Source organism: Drosophila yakuba, chromosome X, assembly GCF_016746365.2.
Source record: "Drosophila yakuba strain Tai18E2 chromosome X, Prin_Dyak_Tai18E2_2.1, whole genome shotgun sequence".
Taxonomy (NCBI): Eukaryota; Metazoa; Arthropoda; class Insecta; order Diptera; family Drosophilidae; genus Drosophila; species Drosophila yakuba.
In genome coordinates this window covers 664,431-686,486 of record NC_052526.2, presented here as the reverse complement: position 1 = coordinate 686,486, position 22,056 = coordinate 664,431, and the positions used below count along the sequence as shown (strand labels likewise).

The following is a 22,056-nucleotide window of genomic DNA, read 5'->3' as shown; positions in this document are numbered from 1 at the left end:
TGTTGCTATTTAGTTGTTGAACATTGTTCCAGTTGAATTAATGATGCATGCATCCGTCATCGGAGTGCAGGCTAGTCGCCATCGTCTTGGTGGTTGTCTTGGCCTCCGCCGATTGCCACTTTCGCTTGAAGCCTCCGCACTTCGCCCACACTCTGCACTCCACACCCCACACCCCACACCACATGCCCCATGCCCCATGCCCCACACCCCCATACTCATACGGCCACATAGCCGCACTAGATATAGCCGGTGCCTTCCTGATCCCATGTGCCAGCGCCCCAGTCCCCAATCCCCATCTTGCCCTGCTGATGTGTATTTGAAAAATGTAATGCGTTTATGCCTCGCCTCGAGTTCGCTCTCCCTCTTTTAGTATCGGTATTTGTACCCATTAAAAGCGGATTACACGGGAATGACGCCTTCACATGCATCACAAACGCACTATTTCCTATTGACCAATATAAACCTTACAACCTAAGGTTTCACATATTCAGAAATAACTGCATAGCTTGACCAGGTAATAAATTTAATTTATGTTCATTCGAATTGAAAAGGGCGTTGCTGGACTCCTAACGAAAAACGCCCTGTTCCTAATGTCGTTTCTGGGATTTTTCTCCGCTGGTCTAAGTGGTTTCAACGTTTTGCCTTCTTTATTTTAATCTCGTCTGCAAGTCGACGACATCATTTGGCGGACTGCGGCTTTTGCCGCTAGCACGCAGCAAGCAGCAAGCGGCAAGCAGCAACTTCTTGTGCCGCCAATGGAGCCACGCACCAGTCAAAAGACATGAGACGAGGGGCCGCATAAATATTTATAAAAATAGCGCGCAGAAGTCGCGACTCCGCCGGCAACTCGAGGCTGTGAATGATGTGATAGATATCCGCAAGATGCTTTTGTATCCATCGAGCGTCTCACGGCTCCATTGGGTCATCAAACTCACGGACGAGGTGTTACGAAATCAGGGAACCGGGTTAGTTTTTGGCCATATGCAGCTTGGTATATATAGTTCATGTTCTGATAGTAAACCTGAGATTGAGATTCTGACTAACGCCTATTCAAGCCCAAAGTGTTGGCTTAAATGACAGTTTTGTGGAAGGAACCCAACTGCGGCGCTTCGAGAGCGAAAGTCTTGGAGTGGAAAGTGTCTCCATCGGTTGGCCGCCATCCAGTCTGGAGGTTCTACATATATACCCATATAGCCAGCTGTCTATCTGTCTGTCTGTCCGACTGGCTGCTGGTGGCTGGTGGCTGGCACTCTGATGGATGGCAGAGCGACTGACTCATCAGTTTCGCCTTTGTGTGCGACTGCCGTTATAGCCGGCCTTTAATCAGGCAAATTGTTAACACCCACCGCAAACAATCAGCCAAAGAGCCAGCGCAACATGTTACATTTATTATGTGCAGAAAAAAAAGCAACACAACATATTTGGGCAATGGAAAACTGGCGGAACAGAGATAAATTGCCTGGCGCGACTGCTCCTATTCAACTTCGGTTTCGAAGCACACACATATATGTACACATATAATCTGACAAGTAACGAGCACCTGCCCTCCGCCCCAGTTTCCCCTTACGAGGATTCCCCCACGGGACGCACCTTCACCCATCTGACATCCGTCTCCAGCTGGATCGCTACTGTCCCGTAGTTGGCGGTTGGCAGAGGGGTGTCCTAAGCTCGAATCAAAGTTTGCTGAGATTGAACGAGAAGAGTAGCCTCAGATGTCATAACCAAGTAGCATTGAAAACAACAGAAAATCTGATAGCCTCGAATTCATAAGTACCCATTAGTTAGAGTTCACTGATGCAGTATCACCCCGCGTTTGATGTAATTGCCTCGAAAGCCACTAAACACCAAATGCAAACACGCTCAGCCCGAGTGGACAAGGGCTCTATTCCGGCCAGGCCAGGACCCAGCATCCGAGGAGTATGGAGTACACGGACATGTGCTGGGATACGGGAAACGGGATACGAGATGCGAGAGGTGGTGGTGTATGTGCTCCTGCTCGATGCCACCCCAAAAATAAAACACGCACGCATCGCTGAAACTTCCCTCGGCGAATTTCCCTCTGCCAGCGCTGGCAGCACGAGGCATTTCCCCGAGCATTTCCCGCAGTCTTTTCGCTTCACTCGAGTTCAGTTCACAGTTTCGGTTTTAGTTCTTGTTGGCAGCTCGAGTCGTTCACTTCGCTGTTCGCTGTTTGCTGTTCGGTCCCCGTTTACGTGCGCAACCACGCCGGTTAATTCACGTTCGATTCATCTATTCCTTTTTTTTTGCCGTGTCGCATATTTGCATACTACTGCCTCTGCGTTTCTGAAGTGTTTTGCAAGTCCGCGCGAAAGGACCAAGTACCGACTTCGAGTCGCCCTTCGCCGGGTGGCAGCCAACGCTCGCGATCAGCGGATCGGAAACCGGTTTTCCTCTGCTAGCCAACCGACCGACTTCCCCTTTCCAGATGCTTGCGAGTGTTTTTCATTCAGAGGGCTCTGTGCCGCAATCAACCCCGAACCCCTAGACCGAAACTTAACCCCTGTGCGACCCTGTGCGAGGCGAAGGACCTTTGTGCGATCTTATAAGAACCACCGAGTGGACTAGACAGCTTCAATTGCAATGAAAATGGCGAAAATAGCACAGTCAGCGGAAAAGGGCCGGCGCACACAATGTCCTCGATGTATGTACCATGCCCCGAGTGTAACTTTTGTTTTCCTATTCCAAAACTAGTACGAATATCCCAATTGATTCCTGCTCCAAGATCTTGAGCTGCCACCACCCAACTCTTCATGGGAATCCCCACTCGCCAATGCGAGTGAAGAATTGAAAAACTGGCGAACAATACACTCGTCTTCTTATTATAAGTATCCTGGCCCTTGTCCTCCTCATTGTCCCTTTCATTGAGTTTTTCCCCTGTTTTCCCCAGTTTTCTACCGCCGAATGTCTTTGGCTGCTTCTTACGTGTTGGGCCCCAGCTGTGAGCAATCGCAGCGAATGCTTCATAAAAATCTAATATTTATGATTTGGGGAAAAGTGGGAGAATGCGCTGAAAAGTTGACAGGACCCGAAAAAAAACCATTTTATGCCAGACAAAAAATGGGCAAAATGGGGGAGCTGGAAAAATTCTTAATTGCTTACAAGTTGCGCATTTTTTTTTTTCTGAGGAGACATTGTTGTCTGTTCTGCTCCACGATTAATTGGTATGACGATGGAGCACAGAAAAGGTCACTTTGTTACGGCCTTTCGATCGAGGACCAAAGTTTTCCCAACCTTTTCATTGACGGGGTACCAGAAAACCAAACAAAGATGAAGCACTGCATCCCCCATGTCGCTAGCTGTTACACTTGAATGCTTTACTTGTCAACGTTTTTTCGCCCACTGTGCCTGCAACAAAGGCATTTGTTCCAAATTAAAAACAGTGGCTGTGGAATAGGAACTTTTAACCTCAAAGTTTATATTGTTTGCTCATGATTGCATATTTCAGCATTGAATCTGAATAGATTAGCCAATGTGATCCTAGATGCCATAATCTCACGAGCTAAAGAGCCCCTATTTTGTAACCCATCGGAATAGTCATCGTATATGGAAAGCACATATATAGATACCAAGAGCCATGTGAAGTTTGTGGGCTTCCCATAATTAAAGCTATCTTTCTTTTGGGCCCCCGGCAGTCAGTCGGTAGTTGCCTAATGAATTGAGTGGGTCGGAGTGGAGGGAAGCTACATGATCGGAGTGGGAACTGCTAATCCAGTGAAGCGGAAAAGGCAGAATTTGCACCCCCGAAACAGAGGAAACTGGGGAGGCAGTTGAAAATTTCAAGAATAAAGAATTCGTATAATATCAGGCCCATTACTTGCCCGGCGTCACAAGCAGTTGGCGTTGATTCCCCCCTAAGACTTTGACTGCCTTTTAATTCTTTATGTTTTGGATTGGATTGCGTTGGGTTGGGTTGGGTTTGGTTGGGTTTGGGCACGGCACAAAGCAAAATGAGGAAAGTTATTGAGTGGCGGCGAAATATAGCAGCGCATTTCCATTATTTTCATTCGTAGCCAGACTTGGCCAGTGCTCCATCTACATCTCCATCTCCTGCTCCTGTTTCTGCATCCCAGAACCTGCCTCCTGTTCCTGCAGCGAATGCCCCTCCTGGACATTGTTTGCCTTTTCGCCTGGCTCGAGTGCAGCTCTCGACAATGTCGCAGCCCAGTCGAGCTGAAGAAGCGGAGAGAAAGCAGCTGTGAAGCTGGAAAATATCAACGTTTTCGGGGGCGGGAAACTCGCAGATTCCTGCCAGTTTGGTAGCCATAGCGACAACCTTACACTGCCAGTGGCAGACGACATTTGGCGGGGAGCCACGGAAGGCGGCTTTGAAGTGCTGGCCAAGTGCTCTTAAAGAGGGAACAAGCAAACAGAGCTATAACAGAGCTATGGCCTGTCCTCTCCTGGCTTTTAGGAACCTTAAAGAACGCAGGTTGTGCGTTAGTTTTGATGCCGAGTGCCCGCAGAAACGCTGCCGGTTTAAGCGCTGCAAAGTGTAAGAGCAAGCCCAAAGTAAGCAGCTTCCATAATTTCGCTATACGAGAATTACCAAGAGGAGGAAAGCCGATCTGGAAGCGGGCTTTGATGGATTCCCCTAGAAGGCATCAAACGGTGTCTGCATTATAAATCAGAGCCAGTGATGACCACCACCTCCTTGCAAATTGACCGCATATATAATGGGAATAATGCGCTGTTATAATGGATAACCTGGGTGGATGAACCTGGCAGATAAAAGTATCTTCTGCCGCCCCAAAGGGATGCTTCGCCCGGAGGACGCACCAAAGTATGCAGCACATGAGTTGTGGAGAAGGGGCGCTGAGAGTGGCGCTTTTAATTAAAACAATGCACAGACATCGTCACTCGCATTTATGTGTCGCATTTTATGATTCGCAAGTCATCCCAGGAACTCGGAGTATATGCACCATGTGGGATTGCTGCGAACAAAGGAGCATATGACAGACGACAGACTTATGTTCAAATTCTTATCGAGCTACAATCATAATGCAAATCCAGCCATGGAGCAATAGGTATCTGCACGTCGAGATCACGTGCTGCACTGTTCCGCTGCTCCGTAATTTCTGTTGCATGACGGAGCATCTGAGAGGTGCTGGCTAAAGCAGGGAGCAGGGACAAGGGAGCAGGGGCATAAACGGAGCAGCTCCAACGGGCATCCTTGTGGAGCTGCATGAAGTTGTCATGTAACTATGCACGTTCCGTGGCTTCCTGGGCGCTGTGAATCCTGCGCATTTTTAATTTCAAAGCTGCCAAAACATGACGCAAATATTGACATTGACTGTAATGGAAAAATCATTCGCAACAGAGAGGCAGCTGTGCTCAGGAAGACGATCCGTGTGTGGGGATTAGCTGAAGGATCAAGCAGTTTGGGGAGTCTAGTTACAGGGAGTTACTTGGGGCACTTGCTCGTCCCGATCAGGTGTATACTCATGTTGTGACAACAATGCGTAGCAGGTGCACTAGAAAATGGAATCTGGATCTTCATCTTGGCAGCGAACAGCTCAGTAAACTGCAAATCAATTTGCCGTTAGGATTCTCCTCCATGGCCAAAGTCGATGACTGGAAGTAAAGATATGGAGCTCTTTGAGTGCTGGACTGCTGGAGTGGGTAGCACCAGATAGCAGATAAGTGTCAGTTCTGCCAGACTGTGGGACGACTGCAGGAGGAGGCACGCGCCACGTCGTGGAGGATGGGAAGTTGGGAAGATGGGTATTTCATTCATTTTTCGGGGAACGAGGGCGGCAACAATATTTTATGGAGTGTTTTCCTGAGTGGCTCTGCTGTACTCCTCCGCTCCGCTGCCGTGCTCTTGTGCTTCTCAAGCGGCTGCCGCTTTGTTGACTATAAATAACAATGGAATCATGACTCCAAATTAAACGTTGCTGGGGAAAAGGGAGCGGGGGAAAAGGCCACTGCGATAAGACCGAGGAGCAGGAGGCTGTTTGCCCAAGAAGTTGAACGAAACGAAACGAAACGCGAGGAACGGAAAAGTATATGTACTTACATGTGTGTATACAGGAAAAACAAATGCGAGGATGCAGTGGAGGAAGTGGCCGAAATCCCAAAGGGGGTGGACTTTGTTTGAGTTGTGGCTCACTTTGAGGTGTATCAACAAATTGCCCGACAAGGGCAACGAATTAGTTCTCCGGAAAGATTCCCGATACTCTGGGACCACAAATTTGCTTACATATGGTATATAATATAGTGAGCTACTGCGCTTAATGCTCAATTTATACGGAGCACTTAACAAAGTTCCTATACTCATATTCAAGACATTATTTCCTCATCAGCCACAGCCACAGCCACAGCTTCTGCATTATAGGCAGATTAATCATCGTTACACTATTGGCTTTGGCTTGATAGAGGACACCCACTGGGATGACCCTTTCAGCCAGCCAGCCAGCCAGCCAAGTGACTCACTTCGCCCCTTCCGGTTCAGTCTGGCCATAATGGCGGAGTGTCGTTAGTCATCTGCTGAGTAGCAGAGTAGTGGAGAAGTGGGGAAGGCCAGGAAACCCCACTTCGGTCGCCCAGCTCCACTTAATTGCGTCTGCTCATTTAGTCATAAAACCCGGATGCAAGCTTGGCCAGAGCACGGAGCAATACGGAGGAGCGCCTGTTGGGGGAGCAGCTGCAATGTGGATGGAAGGACATCCCTCCACTTTGGCGCAGCAAATTCAATTCAAATTTTATTCAAATACTCGCTTATTCATTCATCTTTTTATCGTCTTGAGCTCAGCTTGTGGAATTTATTTTATTGAGCACATTTTTCTGGCAGCTTCCACCCTCCCATTCACCCATTCACCCATTCACCCAAAGCTCCTTCTCCTTCTCTGTGCGGCATTCTCCGATTGTGCGTTGGAGCAAATTATTGTCGGGGATTTCTCCGCTTTTCCTTTACAGTATTGCCTCAGAAGGGAACTTACGGCAATGTGTGCGATTTATGCCAAGTGGCAGACTCTGCACTACTTGCTACTTGAGGGCTATGTCCTGTGCAGCGGGCAATAAACGTGTCATTTTGCAGTGGAACAGAACTCCTAAATTTGCATTTTGTGACAGTTGCAGGCTGCTATGTTAAAGTCTGTCGTTGGACGTTGGACACTCGAAAGAAACCCATTCGCAAGCAGTTATCTTGTGTCAGATATTTCAGGATTAAAACACATGGCTAAACAAATGGCATATGTATTTAAGTTGGAATCAAACTCGGATAGTGAGTGAGTGCTGTTTTGCTGTTCGAATGGCAGCTGTGTGTGTGAGGGTGCTCCACAGCCTTGCGCATCGCATAAAACAATCGCACTGCAGATCGCAAATCCTACAACGAAAATGGCCGGGATTTGGCTGTCTGGCTGACAGGATTCCTTAGATGGGAAAGCAGCTGTGGCGTCTGCGAATCTAGCAAACGCATGTAGATAAAGTCAACTTACTGTCTCAGCCGACCGTTTTTACCGACTTCGATTGGTTCTTTGTTTGTTTTTGGGGCTCAAAGTTTCGAACGCCTAAATGCAGGCAATTCATTCGATTCATTTTATGGCGAGAAGACAAGTTGAGATGGCGCAGCCAAGTTTTCCGTGTCTGAACTTTGCTGCCTGGGCCATTGAACAAGCCATTGCCAGCGGTCCTTTGGCCTCGAGATTTCGTCTTAGCGGTTTAGGCGCAGTCCGATTTCATGGCTCAAGTTTCGGGAAACTTGCTCGCTGCTCTGTGATTTTCCCCTTTTTATGCGTTTAAGATTTCAGCGCTTTACCAAGTTCAACTTGCTGCTCGGGCGATAGTTTCCCTGCAAGTTTTTGGCCAGCCAGGATTTCTTTATTTTTTGTTTTCCGCCACCCGAACTTGCATACACTTTTTCCAGCATTTGCACTTTGCATGTCCTTAACTCTTGTCTATTGTATCCGCCTCCGAACTGTTCTCATCCTCCAGCTGCTGCACATGGCGTATCCCATTACCAATAAGCTCACTCCCTGATAGGCATAAACTTTGGCCTTATAGATAGACCAGAAAAGCTGGTGTTAAGCAATGGTGTGTAAGAGTTCCAGGCGCAGGACTGGCAGGGCTTTGACCGCTTTTAGAAGCAGCCTATTTTTGGCAGTCCGTCCACTTTTAACCAGACGGCCATCTACTCACACGGACACGGACTCACATTCACATGTATCGCCCATAAACCTGGGCCCCTTTTTCCAGTATAGTCACATTTCAATGAAACAATTGACCCATTTGCGATGCACAATCTCAGCTGGCAACTAAAAATGCATTCGGATACTCGGAGGTAACCCTTCTGCTAAGGAAGGGAATACATGGTGGCACCTTCTTGTTTTTCCTCGGGAAAAATCCTTCTGCTTCGATTGCCTCTGCCCTCTGCTCATCCTGCCTCCATTGCTCCACTTCTTAACCCTGTGACCCTTTCCACACACCACCCACCACCCTCCATCCTTCCATGGTTTCCGGCTTTGTTTAGGTGTCAGTGCGGTTTCCTGGCGTGCCAAATGAAGTTATTTCTTTCCTGTCTTCCTGTTCTTCTGCCCCGTGTTCTCCGTGGCAGTTGCATTACTTGCAAATTGTTGTATAACCATAAAAATACTTATTTCCTGGGGCGCTGGCATGTGCCGAGCTCATTCCCTGGCCATTTCCACCAATACTGCCAGTGGCATTTTGCTATTTTCTGTGGAACTGCAGTCGGGTCGCCACCATCGCCTCTTAATTACACAAGTTCCTGGCCAAGCAATGGGTGCAGAGCAGGATGATCGAACGCCCTTTGCAGGTGTCCGTCCTAATGGCTTAATGCTGTATACTCGTATAATATAAGTACAGAGTATCTGTCTTCTCCACCAGCAGCCGCTAATCCCTTGGGTGGCGTACGTGTATGTGTACGAGTTTATGTGTAGCTATTAGACCCTGTCCTGGTCCTGAACTTTGTCGGGACTTGGTGTGAATTTAATTTAATTTGGAAAAGTTTGCTCTGCGAGCAGTTTGCAACTCGAGTAACCGCTTCCTTTCCTTTCCAGGTGCGTGCCATGGAGCAGCGGCTGAGTGAGTGGCCCAAGCCACCGCCCCAACAAGCTCAGCATCCGCATCCGCACTCCCACTCGCATCCGCATCCGCACCAGCCCATCCCCAGTCATCCGCAGGAGCAGCAGGCCAAGAACAGTTGCTCGCCCAGCCATCAGACAGGTGGAGGTGCTGCAGCAGGACCAGGAGGACCAGCAGGAGCAGCAGGATCCAGTTTACCGCCCACCCAGGAAACTGAGAAGACCATCACGTCCCTGGAGATCCAAGTGGAGGAGCAGAGACAACTGCGACTGCACGACGCGCGACAAATCGAAGCCAAGGCGGCCAAGATCAAGGAGTGGGTAAACAACAAGCTCCGCGATCTCGAGGAGCAGAACCAGCTGCTGCGCGAGCAGAACGTCAAGTGCAATCAGCAGTTGGAGCTGCTCAAGAATCACATAGCCAACCAGTCCCAGCGGCACAGCATTGTAGGTCCAGTGCGGAACAGCCTAAGCCTAGACGTCCAGGATTTCACCGGCTCCGGCTCGAATCCTGAGCACCGGAGGAGGAGCGAGAGCCTAGATCCCCAGGAGATCATTGGCCGACCCTTGACCAGCTCATATCCCCACCACCAGCACAGGAGAAACCTCTCGATGGAGCCGCAGGAACTGGAACGCAATCTGGTGGCTGCGGTTGACGGGTTAACCCTGGCTCCACTGTCCAGCATCTCCAGCAAAGCGCCCGGAGGAATCTCCACTGAATCTGGGCAAGTTACCAGGCCCGACAGCTCCGACACAGATACTGCCCACGATTATGCAGAGATCTACACACCATCCTGCGAAAAGCTGCCCGCCTGGATGAAGAACAACCCGGCTCTCATGGCTAGTGGTGGCAATTCCAGCACCACCACAACCACCACCAGTGAGCTGGGTGTGCCACGGCCTCCGACACCACCGCTGCATCGGTTTCCCAGCTGGGAGGCGAAGATCTACCAGGTGGCCAACGATGGACTGGCAGGTGCGGGAACGGGAACGGGAACAAGCACCGCGGAGAGTACGGCCAGCCAGGAGCCAGATATTCAGGACGGGATGGGCACCAATCTCTCCAATGGCCGGCGGCATGGTCACAGTCATGGATCAGGAACTGCAACCGGCACTGGAACCGGAACAGGAACCGGTGATGGACACGGTACCCTGGGCAGCACGCCGGGCACTCCGCTGCCACCGTCGCGGCAACAACAAACCGCCAGCGGCGGCTTCTGTGATATTTCCGTGCCCGTGTACGCAACCGTAAAGGGTCGAGCCTCGCAAATCCGCTCGATGCCATTTACGGGCGATTCGAGCGACGACTCCAGCGACGGGGAAGACCACGCGGTTATGCTCACCCACCACTCGCACAACTCCTCGAGCACGGACAACACGGAGACCTCTACCTCCGGCAGCGCATCGAGCCCCTCGAAGAGCCTGAAGACTTCCTCCAGCTTGAGTCCGGCCAAGCGAAGTGGTTCGGAGAGCCCCAAGAACGCGAAGGCGCGTGGTACGTTTCATCTATGTTTCATTTAAACCCCGTTGTTGCCCCCATTAGTACGTTGCCCTCTACTGGGCTGCGCCACCTTTGAGCTAACACAACTCGACGCACCAACACCAATTAACACATACCTGAAGTAGTAACTTGCAAGCTCCCAGCTCCTTGCTTCCAAATCCTAAGTGCCCTTTGAAATTATAGTCTTAGAAGTACTATGAAGTCCCTGCAGCTTCCCATCCTCATCCCAACGGGATATCCCGTCCCGTATCCAGTTTATAGCTTGCCTGCTATTCTAGCCATCCTCTAGAAGACATCCCGAAATTATTGAAGAAACTAATTGTGTGTGTTCTAACAACTTGCGATTCTAACCACTTTTGCCATCAATCAACCATTGCCAACCGAATAACCAAATAACCGCCATCCACCCATCCACCGCAGTCCACATCCAATCACGCACACCCGCCACGCTCTCCAGCCACATTAACCAGCATCTCCAACCATCGCCACACCAACACCACCACCACCACCACCACACACTGTCCCACCAGAGTCATAGCCACCAGCTACCAGGGGCCTACTCGGTGACGTCGTCGAGTGGACAGTTGAGTCTGCCTCGCTACCACGCCCACGCCCACGCCCACGCCCATGCCCACGCTAATGCCCTTCAGCACGGCAACCTCCCCACCCCCCTCCAGCACATGCGAGGCACAGTAATTTCAGATCTCTCCTTTGAATCAGGCCTCTCGGATGACTATGCCTTGCCCCCCGACGCCGTATCGGAGTCCACCTGCATGGATGCCTCGATGCCATCGCTGCTTATGCGTCAGTCCTACGTGGACTCGCCCAGCAAGAAGATCGAGTCGCTGGAGAAGGTGAGTGAACTGCCCATGTTATAGTTCCATTGCTTGACCGCTCACTGTTTTTAGATGGGTCACCTGGCGAAGCTCGGTGGCAAGTTGAAGACTTGGCGCAAGCGCTGGTTCGTTTTGAAAAACGGCTCGCTCAACTACTGGAAGAGTCAGCACGACGTGCAGCGGAAGCCACAGGGCCAAATCCAACTGGATGAGGTCTGTCGAATCAATCGCGCGGAGGGAGCCTCCACCTTCGAGATAGACACGGGCAAAAAGGTCTACTACCTCACCGCGGACTCGCACGCCACCATGGACGACTGGATCCGGGTGCTCCAAAATGTGCAGCGAAGGAACGCCACCAAGCTGCTGCTCAGTCGCGACGACCAGAAACCCACCGTGCAGGGCTGGGTGACCAAGGTGAAGAACGGTCATCCCAAGAAGTGCTGGTGCGTGCTGTTGGGCAAGATGTTCCTCTACTTCAAGGCTCCGGCAGAGACGGTAACTAGCCACTCGATAGATAAATGTGTAAAGGTTCAATAACCCTATTCTTTTGTAACCCTAACAGAATCCCCTTGGCCAGATCAATATGCGAGATGCCCGAGTTGAGGAGGTAGAGCACGTTTCTGACTCCGATTCCGAAGAGCGAGAGGACGCCGCCCAGGATCAGGCTAGACTCACAGTTGCCATCTATCCAGCGCACCAGGGACCAACTTACTTGATCCTCTCCGGCAAACCGGAGCGAGATAACTGGCTCTATCACCTAACTGTCGTGTCTGGCGGCGGCCCAAGTGCTGGCACACAGTACGAACAGCTTGTCCAGAAGCTCATGGAGACCGACGGCGATCCTAGTGAGTTTTGCATGCGTAGATGCCACTCCCAAAACATGGTAACCCCCAATACCTTCCAACTTATTTGCAGACTGTGTTCTGTGGCGCCATCCCATACTGCTGCACACCAAAGACACCATCACGGCCCCGCTTTCCTCCATGCACACGGAAACCATGCAGCCGGAGGCCATCAAGCTCTTCAAGGTGAGTGGGTCCCTCGTAAAGTGAGTGAAGCATTGTAACCCAATAAATATTTCCACAGAGTATTCAGCTGTTTATGTCGGTGGCGGTGAACCAGCCGGGCATCGACTACCACGTGGTGCTCGCCCAGAATGCCCTGCAACATGCGCTGGATATGCCCGAGCTACAGACGGAAATGATCTGCATCCTGATCAAGCAGACCTCCCGCCACATGGGCCAGAAGCTCAGTGTCGGCGTCCAGGTAAACAAGAAGCTGGGCAAGCAAACGCGCGTAAGTTTTTCAGTTGCAAAGCTTCTTATGTCCTTCAAAAATCTTCCTTCCCTGATCCTGCATCCCCTTGGATATGTTTAGTTGAATGCCCTTGTTTTTTGGTGTAGACACTCCTCCCCAATTCCTCATTAACAACTTGCAATGCAATAACAGCCCCAGAGAGTCTCGCACAGAGTGCCTCGAATAGGTATACTTTTTACCCAAAGTAGGTATTGCCAGCCAAAAAAGCTTTGCTTCAAGGAACCAGCTTACGAACGGTTTATTCAAAATATCATACCTAACCATATAGCATACTTAACAACTTAACAATATATCAAACATACATACCCCACACTATCAGCTAACAGTACGTAACTAATCTAATTGTGCATGCTAAACTAAACCTAACTAATCTAATCTAGTATCTTACTTTCCAGTAACTCGTTTGGTTTTCAGTTTCCTTAGTAGCTCAGACAACAAATTTCCCCCATAACTGTCAGAAATGTTTCTGTATGTACATATATATAGTTTCAGTACGTTACCGTAAAACTTTCTAGATCATCAAGTGCGAAAGAGAACCAAACAGCTCATTGTATAAAGTATTTGCTGTAAATTTTACAAAACCAAAATATGAATACATGAACCACTAAACCACTAAAATCACTCAAAGCTACTTATCATACATTACGCTGCCTTTCAATACCCTTTATATTTGCCAGTGATGGCGATTTAAGCTCTACTTGGTTTTGTGTTTCCTCAGTGTTCTTAAGGCTGTCATGATTTTCCTGCTTCTTCAACCATAATTCGCTTTGAATGTGCTCTATGTCTGTGCCTTTGTGTCCTTTGTATCCTTCGCATTAAGCTTATTGAACGAATTGAATATATCGAAGCAATACCGTTACACAACACTGTGTCATGATTTTCCTGAACAACATCAACATCAACCACAAAACAAATCAAAATCACCTAAAACACCACCAATTAATGATGAGTAACAAATTGATCAGAAATGTTCTCTGGCTTCTTTTTTCTCCATCTTTTTGTTGCATTGCGTTGCGTTGCGTTTCAAACGTTGCGTTTCCGTTGAATGTGTATAATCGCGTATAATCGAATCGAATCGAACCGAACCGAACCTCAAAACGTTTTTCAACACTGTACGAACGACCGACCCCGAAATTTACAGCAACTACTGTTGTGCGCCACCCAAAGCCTATTCACCTGTGATACCCAACAGGCGGGCCATGCCCAAGCCAACGGCAGTTCACCCACCTCCATACAGGTATGCGGGGAAATTTATGGTCTTTCTAACTTAACGTACCTTACACTACCACCTAACGGTCTACTTGCTACTCTTTGTTGTGCGAGTACAGTTGCGTTCGATTTCCGTAGACACTTAGTTGTAACTTTCCTAACCTCACTTCTACTAACTCTTCTACTAACTCTACTCAAACCCCCAATGCCGAATCCTACGCGAACTCATTTCTAATTGCCACCTTTCTAGGCGCCATCCGCCACGCCCATAATCGACTGCAAGAGCAACCCGCCCGTATACAGCTTCGTCCAGGGCTGGCAGCTCCTGGCACTGGCCGTGTCCCTCTTCGTGCCGCGTTCCAGCCGCCTCTTGTGGTACCTCAAGCTCCATCTGTCCCGGAATGCGGATACCAAAACCGAGACGGGCAAGTATGCCGCCTACTGTGAGCGTGCTCTGGAAAGGACCTTGAAGAATGGAGGGCGCGAGACGAAGCCTTCGCGGATGGAAGTGCTGTCGATTCTGCTGAAGAATCCCTATCACCACTCCTTGCCGCACGCCATCCCAGTGCACATGATGAACAGCACCTACCAGGTAAGAGTTTGAGTATTTGAATGGTAAAACAAGATTAACCATTCTGTATTAAACCCGCAGGTGGTTTCCTTCGATGGATCCACCACCATCGAGGAGTTCCAGGCCACTTTGGCTCACGAGCTGGGCACAAGGGATGCCACCAACGGGTTCTGCCTGTTCAGCGACGATCCTATCGAGAAGGACTTGGAGCACTACCTGGAACCGCTGGCCAAGTTGTGCGACGTGATCAGCAAGTGGGAGACGGCGCTGCGGGAGAAGGGATCAGGCAAGTTCGAGAACTCCCGGGTGATTCAGCTTAGCTACAAGAACCGTCTGTACTGGAAGCACACCATCAAGTGCGAGACAGATAAGGAGCGTTTGCTACTCTGCTATCAGACCAATTCCCAGATTGTCCAGGGCAGATTCCCCCTGTCCAGAGAGCTGGCTTTGGAGCTGGCCTCGCTAATGTCCCAGATCGACATGGGCGACTATTCGCTTGAGAAGTCAAGGGATGTGGGTGTGGGCCTCAAGGGTCTGGACAAGTTCTATCCGTACCGCTATAGGGACGCCCTAGGTGCCGAGCAGCTGAAAGATGTGCAGGAGCTGCTGGTCTCCAAGTGGATGCTCCTCAAGGGCCGCTCGACCTTGGACTGTGTGCGCATTTACCTCACCTGCTGCCGGAAGTGGCCGTACTTCGGAGCTTGCTTGTTCCAGGCGAAGCCCAGACAGAATCCCGAATCCAACGCCGCGTCGGGAGCCACCCCGGTAGCCTGGTTGGCTGTCGCCGAAGATGCTCTCAATGTCCTCGAGCTGTCCACAATGGCTCCGGTCGCCAGGTATCCCTATAGCTCCGTTATGACCTTTGGCGGTTGCCAGGACGACTTCATGCTAGTGGTTTCCCACGATGACGGCGGAGGCTGTGAGCAAAAGCTACTCTTCGCAATGAGCAAGCCGAAAATATTGGAAGTCACACTGCTGATAGCAGACTACATGAATGCCCTGGGCCACACGGTGCCCGGCACTCCGCAGATGAACTCTCTGACCAGGAATGGATCGCATCGCTCACTGAGAACCTCCCAACGGCCGACCCTGGGTGGTGGCTCAGCAGTGGCCACCGGGTTCTCTACAAATGCCACCACAACGGCCCACAATACGCTCAATTCGCATGCGACACACACGCTTAACTCAAACCACTCGCACACGCTAAGCAGCTCCCATCACGCCGGCGGCGGAAGTCAACCGGGCACTCTAAGCTCGGGTCATCACCAGCACCACCATATCCAACAGCACCACCAGCCCGATATCCTGAAGAGCACGCCGGATCACCAGCGGATTAAATAGATCTGAGCACGATTGGAGGACGATTGGCTCCCTACAGATCGAGGATTACAGAAGAGATAATCAAAAATGGAAGAGGAGCGAAGAGAGGAATGGGTGTCAGCGAATTCCAGCTAGAGGATCACACATTGTACATAAACGTGGAAAATCACAGCTAAACAGACATATACAACTAACAGATACATATGCACCAGCCTAGTGGCTACCAGTATGAAACTAAAGATAGAAAGATATAAAGATAGACGGATAGCGATAGCGGTAGAAATACGACTTAGCCTAATCGGCCTGGGATGGACCTTCTTCTCCTTGCGCACCACTCACTAAAGTTATTTTCTAAGCTAACGACGGTACTCGTACTCTAAACCTACTTTGTAAACCGCAGCAGCAAGCATATATATACCTATATATATATATATATATATTATATATTATTTTTTTGAATAGTCCTAAGCCCAGCATACCCGAAAGTGGATGAGGTATGCGATGAAACGAAGCAGAACAAGAATCTCAACGTTTAGATTGTTCCTGTCCTATTGATTTGTATTTTTTTTGTTAGTTTAAACCAACATACAAGCAACGGCAATGCAAAACACACCTATACGATATGAAATGATATGTTCGAGTGTTATTGCTCTTCGATGCTTTTTAATGAATCTCAATTTGTAATTGTCCCTCCATGCGCGAAACTGCCTTCTGAATTTGTAGATGTCGGAGCCAAGAACGAGAGAAATATAAATATACAAAACGAAGCCAAAAATGGAATCAAGCGAACTAGCATTAGCAGAAACCAATCGAGAAAAGCAAATATTTTTTAAAGAATTTTTGAGCCTAGTGCAGGACGGCTATCAACCAAGCAGCATCCCCATCTATATCTATACCTAAATGTTATAGTATAGTTACGCCCCGCCCGACTCCTATGGTTTCCGCTTCAACTCAAATTTTATAGAGCACGTAATTAATTTTGGAACGCGTTTTTAGCCACTTCAGTGTCAGGAATCACATGGGCAAATCCCAGTCACCAGAGCTTCAGCAGAATACACGGAAATCAGAGAAGGCAACCAGATTCGGTAGATCATTACTTTGCCCAGTTTTGTCCAGTTAATTATGGCAGACTTTGTCACACAACCACAGGCCCACAAGAGCATATGCATTCATATAGAGTTATAGAGGGAGCGTATATATGTATTCGGATTCGATATTTAACAAAATTATACACACCAAATTACGATATAGCAGTGTATATGGCATCAGCGCATTTTTTTCCTAATTGTAAAGATTTGATATTACAAATTTATATGCGCCGAGACGCAACGAAAACGGAAATTCAGCGAGACGGGACGAGATGGGAGATGAGAGGTGAGGATCGACCAATTCATTGGGAGGAATCGTGAATCGTAATCGAAGGCTTGCAAGTGGATATAAACTATATAGGCGAATGTATCACATCACACTCAGTGAATCGAAATATATATAAAGGGAAATTAACGATTAAAACTAAACCAAAAACCAGCTGCCGTTTCTATCCTTCGGGCTTGGGATTGGGTACACAGATTCGCAGAGCACAGTTTTGTGTTCGCTTTATTAAACAACGTAATTGATTTATTTGCCTTAATTTTATACATATAAATTGCCTAAAACTGTTATTGTTTACTTTCATTTCTTTTGTTTTCTTTTCTTTTCTTTTGCTTTGTTTTTTGCGGTGTTCTTGCAGTTTGTATCAATCACCCCGCCGGATTTGGATTCGGATTCGCTATGCAGTCAGTATCTATCGCATGGCGATCCATCTACAATCTAGACATTTATACACACACATACACACACAAACGGATCGGCGTTCATAATTTACAGATTTGGGGTCGTCGTCGTCGTCGCCCGACGTGGCTCAAAGGTCGTCTAAACTGAACCCGATTCGTAATCAAATATTCAGAAAACCTGCGCATACAAAGCGAGCGCAGAGCGAAATGAAACGTGAAATGTGAAATGGGAGTTAATAGTTAATGGAATCCCAGACCGTAAATAACGCAAAGGTAAGTTAATATTAGAAGTGAAACAAGCCTCGGGAGCGATGCGTATCGTATGCTGGAAGGGGTTTCGCTATTCACTTTTTCGCCTGCTTATGATTCATAAATGTACGGTGTGTGGCTGGTAGCGTGTGTGTTCGTTCTGGGGTACAGGTGTAGAGGTGTAGAGGTGTCGGCGTAATCTAAATGTCTTTTGGTCTTGCGTCTTTGACGCTTGACGCAAACAAAGAACGCGCCGCTCCGAGTGGCCAAGGGCCCAGACACGCGGCTGGAACTGCTTGATATTACAGAACCCAGAAGTAGAGGATGAACACTAGAAATATGATGCCCACGGCCGCCGCCTTCACGTACATGGACTTGCGGTTGAGCAGCTTGGCGTCCTTCTTGTACTTCTGCGACATCATCGACAGGTTCTGCGTCTTCGTGTCGAGTTCTGAAAGGGAGTGGTGGTGGGTGAGTGGGTGAGTGGCACAATCAAGCGTAGATAGTCGCTCGGTCTGGAGATAGGTCATAGTTACCCGCCAGCACTGTGCCACGTTGGAGCACGTCGTCAATGTTTTGCACCATGATGCGCTGCACATCCTGCAGCTGTGTGTTGATGCTGCTGATGTTGCGTCTGCGGTCCGTCAACTGCTTTTTCGCCTTCTGTATGTACACGTCGAACTCGATGAATGCGTATGGGCGCGTCACCGAGTTGACCCGTCGTCCGTAGTTGGCGTGGAACTCCTGGGCCAGGTCCTCCAGGTAGTTGAAGGCCAGGCGCTTTGAGTACATCTTGTCCACCATCACCAGGTAGCAGACGTCGTTCTCGATTAGGTAGCTGCATGGATAATGTGTAATCATTTAACTGGGGCGTCCATTGCATCATCCGGATAGGTCGGCTTTTTGCGGATAGTGAACGTTTCATTTGGGTTCGTTTCAAATGAAGTGAATACTTTTTGCTACGGAACCAAATCAACTAGCACTGACTACCCGCAGAGCCGAAAAACCTTTGTCCATGGTGTGATTCTATAGACTTCTATGGTCTTTTATATGCCCTTGTTACTCACTGGAATAGGTAGGGTCCGGTCTCGATACTGCTTCGTGCCGGCGAGTGGGTGCCCAGCTTGCGGAAGAGCATCTTGGCCTGGTTTTGGTAGTCCAGTATGCTGCGTCCGCTCTGAAAGTGAAAGTGACTTAGTGACTGACTTGGTTGCGGTAGCGAAACGGAACGGAACGGAGGGGATTAGAAAGTGATGCACACGGCTAGGCTACCTGCTCGTCATCCTGCATGGTCCCCACCAGTGGCAGGCCATCGATGACTCTGGCTATCATGGTCAGCAGCGCCATGGCTTCTGCTGTTTCTGGTTACGATTGCTCGATTGCGTCGCGTCTTCTTGGCCACGGCTGCACTTTGCCGCCGCCTCCTCCTCCTTCTCCTCCTCCCGTTGGCTGCTACTTAGCTCCGATGTGGCTCCGCTGTGGCCCCGATGCAGTCCAGTCACCACCAGTGGCTGAAGTTTGTGTCAGGGCGTTCTAGTCGTCTCGTCGTCTTCGATTTCACAACTCAGCCGATGGGGCGGCGCTTGCCGGAGTGCTCCTCCGCTGCCCGGGATTTGTGAATGGACTCTGCCTCGAATCGGGCACGCTCGATGGTACCATGAAAACTGTGTTGCAACGTCGCGGAGTGGCGGAGTGCTGGCGGGCGGCTGGGATCGGATTGAATTGGATTGGGGGGTTTCTGTGGCTGTTTGTTGCAATGTAACCACGTCACCGGTATGTCCGTGGAAATATACCAAAAAGTGGCAAATAGCCAGCATACCGCAAAGTGCGAAATCCGCCGCGAACGGTCACACTAACGGAAGTCCATTATACCAGTTTTTTGTTTTTTTGTTTGGCTTTTCGCTCGTTCAAATTTATGTGGAATGATTAATTCAACTCGTTTGGAAAACAGCGCGCCCCTGAAAATGGGGTTTTTCATTTCCGGGGTTTTCCGCCAGCTAATTTCCTAGGCCGCAGCTTGTGCTCCTCCTTAAATTGCGTAAATTGAACGAGGATACGGATACAGGATCCCCAAAAGTTCTCATAAAAGTATTCTTCTATTCTTGCTTTTCACTATTCCAACGCTTTTTTGAGTTACCACCTGATCCATTTGTTTCATTCGAATTTAATGGGACTGGGACTTGGAGTTGGCGCCTTGTGGAGAAAGAGCCCATTCCTGTTTGCCATTTGGGTGAACTGAGAGAATTAACCAACATAAATCGGAATCCCTGGCACGCCGCGCCACTTTCGCAGCCTCGACTGCTCCAGACGGTTGCGCAATCCGCTCCAAATCCACTGGCGCAGATGCCGGAAGTGGACCGCCCAAAAGTCGGTGACCAAGCCCAACCGGTTCGCCGCAGAGACCATCTGCTGAATGGTGGACATCCACATCCATCCCAGTCGTGGCCGGCCCCAGAAGGAAAAGTGGTTCGCCCGCGAAACCGGACTTGGACTTGCACTTGAGGCAGGGACCTAACTACATGGTACTTGGCGGTGGAAATGGCGATGGAGGTGGAGATGGAGGTGCGTGTGCGTTTGAAGTGACCACCGGACCAATCTTTACACTAGGAAAATAGTTCAAATCGAAGGCGATTTATTCATTGGTATTATGAATCAAAGCCTTGCGAACGCTTGCGAAGAACCATTCACATTTCTGCACATGCAAAAGAATGTGAGGAAGTTTTCTATTTTAAAAAATCGGAGATCTGAAATCAAATGCATTGCAATTAACTCTGCACCCAGCGAGGATTGCAGTCAACCTTTTTTCACCGTGTAATCGCATCACCCGCAGCGAAATGCGTGCGCTTCCGTTTTGCTCGACTTGGCCTCCTTCCTCGTTCCTCGATCCGTGGGAAGCAGGGAGACCCACGTATATATAAGCCACTGCTCCGCCTAGAGGCTCCACAATACAAAGTCAGTCATGGCCGGGTCAGTTCGTGCGCCGCTCCTGGGTCTCCTGCTGCAGATCCTGATTCTGTGCAATGGGCTAGCTGCTCAGCAGCTGCTCCTCCCGCGTCCCCAAAGGAGCCTGTTCGAGGCTCCGCTGGGCCACCTCGGTCACGTGGAGCAAGTGGAGCACCTGCCCTCTCTGGGCTGGAATAGTGTTGGCGCCGGACTCGGACTCGGAGGGGGCGAGTGGGGCTACAGCCCCGTTGGCCTGGGCCACATGAGCAAGGATGAGCTGCTGACCCTGCTGGAGGCCTGGAAGGAGGTGGAGCAGGAGTCGGCCACGACAACGACTGCGCCGCCAGCAGATTCCACCACACGTCGACCAGCTACACCTCCGCCACCACCACCACCACCTCCTCCACGACCCATTCCCATACCCGTTTCCATCGCAATGCCTGCTCCGGCTCTTCCGAGCTTTCCCCAGCCGCCCTCCGGAACTCCCATTACAGTGAGGCTCCCGGCTTTCGTGCCTGTTCGTCTGGCAGCCGTGTTTACTCCGCCTGCCGGTGGTCAAGCTGGAACTGGTACTGGTGCTGCTCCGCCTGCTGACGGAGTCGGAGAGGCTGAAGGAGCTGACTTGGCCACCGAAGACGCGCCAGATGACGACGTCTCTACCCGGCTCTTCCGCTTTATGCCCATGCCAGGTGCTCGAACCAGGCCGCCATCCAATCTACAGCCCAAGCAGCAGTTTGTGGTGAGGAACACCCTGGACAGCGTGGATGCGGGCACTGCCCCTGTCAGGCAGCAGGTTAAACCGGAAGTCCAGCCCAAGGCGACGGCACCTCCCGCTCCTCTCTCCATTCCCAAACTCCCGAGCCACCCAACTCCCTTCTTCCGACCCAGGTAAGCAGAAGCGAGAGCGACAAAAGTGGTCACCTTGCCGGCCAGCTCATTCCGCTCTATCTCGCTCCAGATTTGGTGTGCCACCGAGTCTGGCCAACGCCCGCTTCGAGCTGGTGCCCTCCTCCCAAATCATCGGCGACTGGCGGGAGTGATCCTGTGCAGCACCTGACTGACCAAAACGGAGTACCTTCCGAGGAAACAACCAGGCTCGCGCTTTCGAAGGAGGCTGTCTTGCTAGACTGTTCCCACTGAGTCCCTCATATACTTTATTTTACTGTATTATATTATTTTTTTGTGCCCAAATACAATATGCAATCAGTCATAGATTAGCTAAGACACACTAGGATAGTCTCTTGTACTGCTCTCGAATTTAAGTAGGCTGCCCAGAAGG

General features: G+C 49.9%; 3 protein-coding genes across 16 annotated transcripts in view; 2 read left to right on the top strand and 1 right to left on the bottom strand.

The window, feature by feature from the left end:
* Window positions 1–17,340, top strand: part of LOC6523848 (uncharacterized protein CG43867) — an 89,356-nt gene extending 72,016 nt beyond the window's left edge. For 5 of the 14 annotated variants that reach the window (XM_039377738.2, XM_039377816.2, XM_039377780.2 and 2 more), the window contains 9 exons: window positions 9,036–10,554; window positions 10,981–11,414; window positions 11,469–11,891; window positions 11,959–12,241; window positions 12,312–12,424; window positions 12,483–12,692; window positions 13,855–13,950; window positions 14,173–14,514; window positions 14,575–17,340. In XM_039377738.2, coding sequence (XP_039233672.1) covers window positions 9,036–10,554; window positions 10,981–11,414; window positions 11,469–11,891; window positions 11,959–12,241; window positions 12,312–12,424; window positions 12,483–12,692; window positions 13,855–13,950; window positions 14,173–14,514; window positions 14,575–15,834 — 4,680 coding nt within the window. In that variant the 3' untranslated portion in view covers window positions 15,835–17,340. Of the gene's footprint in view, window positions 1–2,254; window positions 2,663–9,035; window positions 10,555–10,980; window positions 11,415–11,468; window positions 11,892–11,958; window positions 12,242–12,311; window positions 12,425–12,482; window positions 12,693–13,854; window positions 13,951–14,172; window positions 14,515–14,574 lie in introns of those variants that run through there. The other 9 variants (XM_039370070.2, XM_039370145.2, XM_039370250.2 and 6 more) reach the window with 8 other exon arrangements.
* Window positions 17,341–17,391: 51 nt separating this feature from the next.
* On the bottom strand, window positions 17,392–19,580 carry LOC6523847 (vesicle-trafficking protein SEC22b). The gene is made up of 4 exons (XM_002099684.4): window positions 19,107–19,580; window positions 18,902–19,011; window positions 18,371–18,672; window positions 17,392–18,285 (listed from the first exon to the last, which is right to left on the bottom strand). The coding sequence occupies exons 1-4, from the start codon at window positions 19,179–19,181 to the stop codon at window positions 18,137–18,139; spliced, it is 636 nt and encodes a 211-aa protein (XP_002099720.1). The 5' UTR covers window positions 19,182–19,580; the 3' UTR covers window positions 17,392–18,136.
* Window positions 19,581–19,665: 85 nt separating this feature from the next.
* On the top strand, window positions 19,666–22,003 carry LOC6540556 (WAS/WASL-interacting protein family member 3). Its single transcript, XM_039370650.1, has 2 exons — window positions 19,666–21,665; window positions 21,736–22,003. The coding sequence occupies exons 1-2, from the start codon at window positions 20,794–20,796 to the stop codon at window positions 21,815–21,817; spliced, it is 954 nt and encodes a 317-aa protein (XP_039226584.1). The 5' UTR covers window positions 19,666–20,793; the 3' UTR covers window positions 21,818–22,003.
* The last annotated feature ends 53 nt before the right edge of the window (window positions 22,004–22,056 follow it).